Here is an 11,199-nt window from a genome sequence, read left to right as displayed (position 1 = left end):
AGTGCTTCCACATCAGATTTTGCGTTATAACTAATAAATAGAAACTCAAAGAATCTCTCTCTTCTCCATTAGAAGGAACTAACTTTAATCCCTATTATGGTCTCACCTAATTAATTAATTAAGTAATTAAAATTAATATAATTATTATTTTTTATAATAATATTATTTAAATTTATGTCCCTGCTTAGAGGAACTCTCAACCTTATCCCCGTGAAGAGCCCTCTTTTCCTTTTCACTCCAATGGTAATTGAGTCCCCATATATCAGAAGAGGAACTCTATTTCTTAGCATTGGAGTTGCTCTTAATGCTCTTAATAGTTTTTGGAAAATCATTTATAAATCTATTTGTTCCTTTAAAATTTCAACAATTTAATTAGTTTTTTCAAAAATACTAACGTATTACTAAAATCTGCTGACGTGTGAAATAAAATTAACCACATCTCAAATTTTTAATATGCCTCCAGAGATGTATCAAAGAAACCAACCTAATTCACATTGATTCAATAAGGCAAATTAATGTATCTGGCTACTATCTGAATCACATACTAGTTTTCAAGAAAGTAGGAAAAAGATGAAAACATTATTTTTCCTTTTCAGAGTTATGATATTCGTCATAACTTGAAGTTTGAAAAATTCCACAGAACAATAAAAAATATACGAGACTTGTTAAGATACAGTCCTCAAACTAAATGTTCAACAGCTTAATTCATTTAACATTAAATGTGGCAAATAATATCTGAGATACATAACTTTCACACCAAGTCATCAAGGAGCAAAACAAACAGGGAGTGAAAGGCGATGGCACAAATAATAGCTATGCGTATATCTTAGTACTTGGGAGGTGGCTGCTGTGTTGGCAACAGACCAAAACGCTTCTTCAGAAGAACTCTTTGCCGGGAGTATTTGTCATCTGGCGAAAAGCGTGCTGCATATCAAGAAACAATAATACACTCACATCAATGAACCAAAACTAATCAATTAATGCTGTTTCAAAAGCAAAATAAATGGAAAGAGAAAAGAAAATCCACATAACTTATCCACTGAGAGATTCGACTTAATAATGCACCTAATCCTTATCTTGTTGCTTTTATTTTAAATTAGGAGGATGTTTAAGATTTAAGAAGATAAATTGGTATATCATTACTCTTAAAAATGAGCTTCAGATTGAACTATCATTAGCATTTCCTCTCATTTCAAAAGAGCTGCACTACATGTTTGATGTTGATGACCTGAGACTGAAATCAAACAAGGACTACAGCATACACTAATGTGTCTAAGTGCAAGGGTTAGAGGTGTTCTTGCAATTGCTAAAATAAGTTTGGCACCTCTACCATGAATATGCAATACAAAAGGCACAAACCTCAATAAGTAAGATCTTAGTGAAACAGGACATGATCAGTCCCAATTATTAAGTTCCAATTTCCAACATGACTACCGCTGTACCGCATGTATAAAATATAAGTACTAGCCTTCAATAGAGCAACTCAGATTGCTAGCAAGAACGGATGACTCGAACTCATTTACAAGACTTACATATAAGTGGGGACCCTTAAGTGTATATTTTGATTTCTAGAATTTATCCAAAAAATATAAATGAATAAAAAAATAAATGTTCAGTTAATGCAAAAAACATTGAACAGAGCAAGGGCAGCAGAGCTAAACAACTACAGAGATTACTCATTTATAGCTACCTGGGTGAGCAGATTGTGTGGCCAAACCTAGTGGTGTTTCCTTCTGCAAACACAAAGCAGCTAACATTTAGTGCAACCTAAACTTCTACAATCGAGAGGCCACAATGTCCACACTTGTCTTTCATGCAATGAATTCACAAAGAGAAGGTCCAATTGACAATTGAATAATCATCGGTAGTATATCATTCGTGTCATCACAAAGCGATTTCTTTTATCTCGGGACACATAAAGCTTTGCTTAAAAGAACCAAAAAAGAAAAATTCAATGGCACATGTCTACAAGCATAGTTGTCAATTTGCAAGTTAAATGTCTACAAACTTGCAATGTTTCAAACATCTTATTTATATCAATGTTCAGGTAATCTTACCATAAAAACCTTACGGGAGTTGTGGAGGGTCAATAATACACAGCTTATCTATAACTCTCAAGAATCATATATCATTACAACAATCAATTTAAATGGAGCAAAAATAGCATGATATTTTTGTTCAATACTTCCAAGTTCTAAACTTAAATTAGCATTAACAAGTTGAGTTTTCGAACTACCAAGTTCAATTTAAAAAAGAAAAAATAAAAACATGTTAAATTCTCAATATGGATTTAGGGATAATTTACCTTGGTAGTGTAAACTTTATCACCATTGTCATTTATGTAAAACTGAAGATACATTGTGGATAATATCTCAGTAAATTACTGCAATGGAAAAATACAAAACCTTGAGCATCAACATGTACATAAAGTAGAAACACCTAATAACAAATACAAGAATTATTTCTATACCTAGGATTTAGGGTTAATAACAGCAAAAGTATGAAAATAATGAGAAATAATCAAGAGTCATGTGCATCTAACCAACTAGTTCACGATATACACTGAAATAAGATAGTAAATATATGCACATGGGTGCCTACTCGGAAATTGGGGAAAGTGTTCAGAGAAAAATTATCAACAAAAGAAAGTAATGAAAAATAGGTTCCTTTTTCCAAAGAAATCTTGAAATCCTTTTTCATCACGCATAAAAATTATAATATAAAACATGACAATATTTTCTCCAATTTATTCTTCGCCTCATTTTCTGACTGACCAAACAAAATAGAAGCAGAACATGCTAAGCAAATTGCCTTGAAGATTCATTGACTTACCAATTAGCTAGCTCCTAACCTTCAAATCGATCCTGCGCCACTTCCTTTTCACCTTCTGTGTGCGATTTAACTTTGAAGACTAGAACCCTAAACCCTAAACAAATTATTTATTTATATATTACTTTTATATTTTTGGATATTTCTCCTTGATTTTTATTTTTTATTTTTATTAATTTTTTGGTTTTCCTCGTGTCATTTCCGCAACCTTCAATAAGTTTTATTTTGGGCCATTGTTTCATTAAGACATTAACCACCTTCTCAAGTTACAACCCAACAAGCCCAAGGAGTAGAATCTTAACGCCCAATCTTTAAAAAAATTGGAAATCTCTTGGGACAAGAAAAAATCAATTGGCAAATAAAATGAAATAAAATAGATAATTTGAAAGTGCACTACCAATAATTTTGTTGATTGAAAAATAAATCATATCATTTTTAATTTATTCTACCGTTCGTATATGGGCCTTTTTTAAAATAAAAAAAAAAGATATTTACCATTTTCGACAAATATAACATTATTTATATTTTTACGTGGTATATAACAATTTCGCAACCGCAGATTTCGCAAGCTCAAATTGCAAAAGATAGAGAGTACAATTTCGTAGATGCTACCTACAATTTTTAAAGTGGACATTGAAGTTGGTGGATTGTATTGAAATAGTCTTCCGAATTTCAATTTCACTATTTTAGTCCCTTAAATTTGAAAAAATAGACCATGTTAATTTTACATTTATTTTCCGTCTACTGAATGTTAATGCAATGAGCAACATGGCACAGTTCTTGTCACGTTGGATCAATCTGAATAAAAATATCTCCAATTTGACAATTTCAAAGTCTTTCAATACCTCTATATATACTCTTACTTCCTTTTCAATATGGATCAATCTCCAATCTCTTGCCCAACAACAAGAAGAATAAGAAGGAGAAAAAGAAGAATGTTAACCTAAATGTTTTTTTATAAATTTGGAGTCATAAAGAAGACAATGACTAAATTGGTGCAATAAGACTAATTTGCTAGTTCAGCTAGCCGTTAGTATGTCCAACGTGGTAAAGATTGTGTCACGTCGCTTACGATGTTATCATTCAGTTGACAAAAAAATGGTTATAGAACTAATGTAGTGTATTTTTTTAAATTTTAGAGACTAAAATATTATACTTCTGGCTCGGTTAATGTCACTTTTATAGTATACAAAATAGACTTAGAGAAATTTTTGCTGAAGAGAAATTTTTTTGCTGCAAAATAGAACTACTTCGCATTCCAATGAAAGATTAGTCAACATGGCATAAAATCTAATTTATCTGATTTCAATTCTAAAATAAAAGCTTAGTGAATAGAATCTAAAATTTAACTTTTCTAATTTAAATTCAAATAGGATATTAATTCTAAACTCTAAATCTAAATTTTATTATATATTCCTAATTTATATTCAAATAATATAACATATTCAAATGATTAAAATTATTTTTGTCATACAATATAAGATAAAATTTAAAAAATAATTTTACAGTCAATTAATGTTAATATTATGCACTCGAATTTGCCAATCTCTGTGGATACGATCCCACTCTACTGTGGGTTATTACTTGACGATAATTTTGGTGCGCTTGCCAAAAGGACGGATTCACCAATTTTGAATGGGGTGTGAATTCCAGTAATCATTGTTTAATAAATATGAGTGATAAAATAGCTTTTGATAAGGAGAGAAATCAAATTTTTGACTTCTTTAAAAGCTCTTAAATAAATAACTTTTTGAAAAGTTAAAAGCATATCTAAAAAATTGTACCAAATAACATTAATGTGACTTTTCATAAGTCCAAAGCCCAAAAAAAGAGAAGCTTTTGAAGCTTCGCAAACGGGCTCAAAATGGAGTTTATCAAATCTCCCACACTTCAATATTAACATATCCTCATGCTATAATACTATTGACAAAGATGATGAAGGATGTCAATTATGATAAATGCAAACCATTGACACTCATTAAATGCAACTACCTAATGCTACCTACTATATACGTGGAGTTGGTTAGAATTAATTAATTCTCTAAGATATAGTAAAGCAAAAAGGACAAAGGTATAACATCAAGCAATTCAATCCCATTTATCAATTAAGTTCTAAAAGAATTTGAAACTTGTAAGATAAAATTTTCATGAGAAGGGAGAACATAGAATTGAGCAATCAAATCCTCGTGGGACGTGTTTACTCTTTAATCGCTCTAGTGTATAGGATTGAATCACTCAATTCTCTTCTAACCTTACTTTCTAAAACTTGTTCTTCTTCTAACAATCAACAAATATTTAAAGCATGTATACAAATATAATGAGGATTTTAGGGGGTTGTAACGGAGTTGGGATAAAGGTGAGGGTGTATTTAATCAAGTGGAGTAGAAATTTTAATCTTTGGTTAGCTTAAACTTTCACCTAACCGGCAATAACTTTTTTTACTCTAATTTCTAAATCTAGCTACCCATGATTCACTTTCTACACACACCCATGCATTTTTTCAATTTATATCACATATGCATCTACTACTAGGACCTTTCTTTGAGGGTACTATTTAATCCCTTTTTAGTTTATTTATTTTCTTTTTCTTTTCTTCTATTTTTTATCTTCGTCTTCTTCCTTTTTTTTTCACTTTTTTCTTATTTTTTCTTCTTTCACTTTTTACACCATTCAAAAATTTATCAAATATAAAAACAACCATGCTGGTGATGTCTGCCTTATTTAAATATCTCTTTTTTCCTATTTTGCAGACATAAAACATAAAATAACGTTTAAGACTTTCTTTTATTGTTTCGCATGCATGCAAAATTACTTTTTCTATAAAGTCAAGAATTGCAAAATTGTTACATACAACACCAAAACATAAATACTAGTAGTACGTTTATCTAGAAGAAAGTATAAAAAAAATAACGTTCATTGTGAAGAAGGTAAACAACAAGCTAAAAAAAGAATATTAAATTAATTTCAAAAATCATATTTTTAATTAATTAGAAATAATTATATTTTTAAATTTGAATAATTAGGATTAGACAACCTAACTTTCTCTAAACACACATTCATACTACGTCCCATTCTCTCTCATTGCACCGTCACATTGCGTCCCGTCTCCGCCTCCACAATTTGCCGTCGTCGCTGGAGATCTAACACGAGGTGCACGTTAAAAAGAAACATCCAGTATAATACATGAATAAAAAAGAAATATCCAGTGATATAAAAAGAAACATCAAATATCTTATATGCATAAAAAGAAATATCCATGGCATATAAAAAGAAGCACAGTTTAACAAGAAAAGAAACATCCTCAGTGTTAGAAACAAGAGAGTAATCTAAAAAAAAGGTTGTCTATTATTCAGTGAGTTGAAGAATAATACAATATATAAGGCTATATATTGATGTTAGAAGAATCAAAGCAATAAAAGCGTAATATCCTATAATAAATATACATATATGCTAAATAATTATAATTGATGCTAATTAATCCTAATTATACTCTAACATCCTCCTCAAACTCAAGTGGGAGCTAAAGGTACCATCTTGAGTTTGGACATTAGAGTCCAGAAACGAGTAGGATGATGAGCTTTCGTAAAGATATCAGCAGTCTGATCCAGAGTCCCAACAGTTACGAGACGAACAACATCAATAAAGAGACGTTGCCGGAAAAAATGGCAATCAATCTCAATGTGTTTGGTGTGTTAATGAAAAACATAATTATGAGCAATCTGAATAGTACTGCGGTTGTCACAATAAACATCAGTTGGGGACGACTGAGGGGCACCCAAGTCTTCGAGAAGCCAATGAATCGAGACAACCTCAGCAGTGGTGTCAGCAAGAGTACGATATTTAGCTTTAGTGCTTGATCGAGCAGTGAATGTTTGTTTCTTGGCTTGCCAGAAAATGAGAGAATCACTAAGAAACAAACAATAATCAGTAGTAGAACGACGATCAGTGAAATCATCAGCCCAATTAGCATTTGAGTACGCCTCAAGAGTTAAGGATTAGTGGGCAGAAAAGTGAAGACCATGAAAAAGAGTACCTTTAATGTAGCGAATAATTCAAAGAACTGCAACATAATGAGTAGTACGAGGAGCTGACAAGAACTAGCTAAGAACATGAACTGGATAGGCAATGTCTGGTTTTGTGACAGTCAAGTAGACAAGACCTCCAACTAACTATCAATAAAGAGATGGATTATCCAAAATAGAGCCATCCATAGGAGTAAACCGAACATTAGGCTCAAGAGGAGTAGACTTAGTGCGACTATCTGTAATCCGGCTCGAGCAAGAAGGTCAGAAACATACTTAGCTTGAGAGAGATAGATGTCGTCATATGAGGAAATGACTTCAAGACCAAGAAAATAACTGAGAGAACAAAGATATTTCATCTCAAAAGGGTGGTGAAGGGATGCTTTAAGATCAGAGATACCATCAACATCGTCTCCAGTAATGATAATGTCATCAACATACAAAAGTAAAAGAACAACCCCATATTCACTTTTACAAATAAAGAGAGCATTCTCGTAAAGGCTACAAGTAAAACCGAGATTACATATAGTGGTACTGAACTTGTCAAACCATTCACGAAGAGCTTGCTTAAGACCATAAAATGCCTCCCAAAGGAGACAGACTTTGCTAGAAGAAAAGGATATCCCCAGGGTGGTTTCATATAGACATTCTTTTTCAAATCCCTGTTAAGAAATGCATTCTTCACATCTATTTGACTGAGATACTATTTTTTTACCACAATAATGGCAAGAAGAGCGCGAACAGATGTGAGACAAGCAACATGAGTAAAAGTCTCTTCATAATCAATACCATACTCTTGCGTACATCCTTGAGCAAGCAACCGCACCTTATAATGGTTAATAGAACCATCAGAGCAACTCTTGATCTTGTATACTCATCTACTAGCCACAATTTTGTGATCAGAAAGAGGATCAACCAAGTCTCAAGTGTGTGCTTTTTCAAGTGCCTGAATTTCTTCCTACATTGCTTTCTACCAATTTGAATTTGTGGAGACTTCTCGAAATGACTTAGGTTCATGGTGATGAAAAATAGTAGAAAAACAATTATAATCAAGAAGATGAGGTGGTGGTTTCTTATTCTAGAAGAACAATGGAAAGGAGGAGGCATGACAGCAGGAGTAGGATCATCGTCCGATCTGGAATCATTGGGAGAAGGCGAAGGCGGAAAAGTATGTGGCTCAAGAGGTTGACTTGAGATAGAACTTGTAGAATCATCACTAGAAAAAAAGATTAACATTTGGGTTATTGAAAAATGGTAACTGAGTAGGAAGAATGGACTCAAATGAAGAGAACCTAGAAAACAGGTGATGCTCCCAAAATACAACATGGCAAGAGATACGAATACGTCTAGAGAGAGGATATCAACAACGATAACCCTTGTGTTCAGTGCCATAACCAAGAAAATAGCACATGCGAGACCGAGGTTCAAATTTACTATGTTCATGAGGCTGAAGAAGAACAAAACAAGCACAACCAAAAACTCAGAGAACTGAAATCTGGATAGGCATGATAAAGATGCTCAAAGGGAGTAATATTACAAAGGACAGAAGAAGGAAGTCTATTGATAACATGGACAACAGTGAGAACATCTTCACCCCAAGTACGCTCAGGACACATAGAAGAAATAAGCATTGCACGAATAGAGTCAAGAATGTGATGGTGTTTGCATTTAACCCGTCTATTTTGTTAAGACGTACTAGGGCAAAAAACTCAAACAAATTACCCTATTCAGCAAGAAAATTTAAAAGTTTGTAGTCATGGTATTCCATAACATTATCATGTTGAAAAACTTTAATGACTTTAGAAAACTGAGTTTTAATCATAGTGACAAAATTAATATAAATCAGAGGCAGCCCATGGCAATTAATCATTAAATAAACCAAGTAAAGCGTGAATAATCATCACTGAAAACTACAAAGTATTGAGCCTCACCCATATAAGTGGTGGGAGCAGAGCCTCAAACATCAAAGTGGATAAGATTAAAAGGAGAGCAAGCAAGAGATGAATTATTGTGAAAAGATAAAGCTGGTTGATTTGCAGTTTGACAAGAAATACAATCAAAAGACTCATTATTAACCTGACCTAAAATACTCTAAGACACAAGAGGACGCAATTTTTCTAAGGAGTTGTTGGCAAGACGGTGATGCCACAAGTAAAAGGTAGATGGAGAAGAAAAAATATAGAGATTTGACGTATGAGGAATATGAAGATTCTCGAGTTCAAACAACCTTCCAACCTTACGTCCAGTCCCGATAATTTATCCCGTCCGACGATCCTGCACGTAACAATTAGAAATAGAAAAATTGACATGAAAACTGAGATCAACAAGTTGACCAATAGAAATAATATTAAAGTTTAATTTTGGAATAAAATAACTATCAGGGAGATTAAGATTTGACTGTGAAATAAAACACTTATATGTCGCATGCAAGAGGGAACCATCAACAATGTTGACAGATGGTGCATTTGTAGTGGTAGACAAAGACGAGAAAAAGAGGACATAAAGGAGACATGTGATGAAAGTAACCGGAATCAAAATACTATTTAGAATTACCTGGAGGAGTGAAAAAAACAGCAAGAGTATTACCAGAAGAGAAGAGAAGATACTTAAAAAGAGACGCAATATCAAATAGAGAGACAGGAGACGGGTTAAGATAAGCATATCTGATAGATTCAGTAGCAGCAGTAGCAGGCACATTCTTGGAGAAGTTTGGATGAGAATGATACTTGATTTGATTAGAACGTGGTGGGCGAGTAGGACATGTAATAATTAAATGTCCCAAGAGCTTGCAATAATGGCAACACAATATTGGGCAATTAAAGCCAATATATCTTTTTTGCTTGCACTTTCAACATTCAATAGAGGAGTAGTCTGGGAGTAGGTGACAAAAACGATGACAATTTCAGCAAAATTTACCCTTGCCTGTCTATAGGCTGAAAAATATCCGATTTTTTCATAATAGTAGAGACAAAGAAGAAAGAGAGAAGAAACTACAAAGTCGGGACAGAAATCGAGAAAACAGAGGACAAAATAAAAAAAAAGGTCACCAAAAAATCTTAGAGAAGGTCCCATTATCTGCCATGTCAGCAGCCACATCAGCAGAAGAGGACACGTGGCGACGCTAAATTGGAGAAAAAAAACACGTCAAGGATGACACAACAGTGACCTAGAGCGCGGATGTGGAGCGCAGGTTGATTGAAGCTATGTGTCTTCAACATGTGGACAGTTCTGGAGCATTGATTTGGGATGCAGATCAATAGTTCTGGATGCGTCTGGAATGAAGAAGAGGTGATGGCGGGTAGGGAGCTTGCGGTGGCACGTGGCAGCACATTAGGGCGTTTCTGGCGAAGTGGTTGGGCTCGTTGGACTCCGGACGACAAGACGAAGAGAATGGGGTGGTCACTGACAAAGGAAAACATTGGGAAAGAGATCGAAAACAGGTACAAAGAGGTTGTCGGAAGAAGAAAACATGAAAGGCTAGGAACGATTTTTCTTGGAAAAAAAACCTATGCTCTTGATACCATGTTAGAAACAAGAGAGTAATCTAAAGAAAGGGTTATCTATTATTCAGTGAATTGAAAAATAATACAATATACAAGGCTATATATAAATGCTAAAAAATCAAAGTAATAAAAGTGTAATATCCTAGAATAAATATACAGTTATGCTAAATAATTATAATTGATGCTAATTAATCCTAATTATACTCTAACACTCAGTAACATAAAACCCTAACTGTATACTATATACTAATCTACTGTATACTAATGGAGTGAATGAATACCAGTGACGCACGGTGGAAAATAGGAAAGACTCGACGGCGCGACGTGGAGAGTTGGCCAGAGATGCAGCATTGGAACAGTGACAGAACGCGATGAGGTAGAGGAAGAGGCCCCGCTTTACAGGCTTCAAAAGTGGATGAATAACAGTACGCGAGGTAAGAGGAAGAGACACGGTAGCGCGACGTGGAGGGAGAGGCAGCGACGGCGAACCATGTAAGTGGAGCGGCAGTGCACTATAGAGATGCAATGGTAGCAGTGCATAGAAACTTTGTGACCGACAACGGTGGATGATGGTACAGGGGGAGATGGCATTGGAAAAGATGAAATTAAGGTTTAATGGAGATAAAAGATAAAAGTAAAAATATAAATGAATAATTAGGTTGGGATTTTTTTTCATGGTCATTTGGATCTAAGAGTGCAACCCATTATCCACGTTATTTGCACTCCATTCTACTTAAGAATTCTATCTAAACGTTTAAACATGAATTTTCTTTTCATTTAAAAAAATCTTTGTATATGAGAGCTAGCTCAACAAAAATACACTACTTGTAATTGAACTTTATTTT

General features: G+C 33.8%; 1 protein-coding gene across 1 annotated transcript; it reads right to left on the bottom strand.

Annotated features, from left to right (window-relative positions):
- On the bottom strand, window positions 658-2,964 carry LOC107631346 (H/ACA ribonucleoprotein complex subunit 3-like protein). The gene is made up of 4 exons (XM_016334773.2): window positions 2,833-2,964; window positions 2,306-2,383; window positions 1,691-1,733; window positions 658-924 (listed from the first exon to the last, which is right to left on the bottom strand). Exons 2-4 carry the CDS (start codon window positions 2,357-2,359, stop codon window positions 827-829), a joined length of 195 nt encoding a protein of 64 aa, XP_016190259.1. The 5' UTR covers window positions 2,360-2,383; window positions 2,833-2,964; the 3' UTR covers window positions 658-826.

This window comes from Arachis ipaensis, chromosome B03 (genome assembly GCF_000816755.2).
Source record: "Arachis ipaensis cultivar K30076 chromosome B03, Araip1.1, whole genome shotgun sequence".
NCBI lineage: Eukaryota > Viridiplantae > Streptophyta > Magnoliopsida > Fabales > Fabaceae > Arachis > Arachis ipaensis.
Note: the sequence above shows the minus strand (reverse complement) of the source record. Positions and strands in the feature narration are given on the sequence as shown.

What these genes read in the sequence shown, in the direction of transcription:
- LOC107631346 (XM_016334773.2), bottom strand. Translation starts at nt 2,359, where the DNA reads ATGTATCTTCAGTTTTACATAAATGACAATGGTGATAAAGTTTACACT. An exon ending in ATAAAGTTTACACTACCAAG is followed by an intron (nt 1,734 to 2,305) that starts GTAAATTATCCC and finishes TTGTGTTTGCAG; the next exon opens with AAGGAAACACCACTAGGTTT. An exon ending in CACACAATCTGCTCACCCAG is followed by an intron (nt 925 to 1,690) that starts GTAGCTATAAAT and finishes CTTGATATGCAG; the next exon opens with CACGCTTTTCGCCAGATGAC.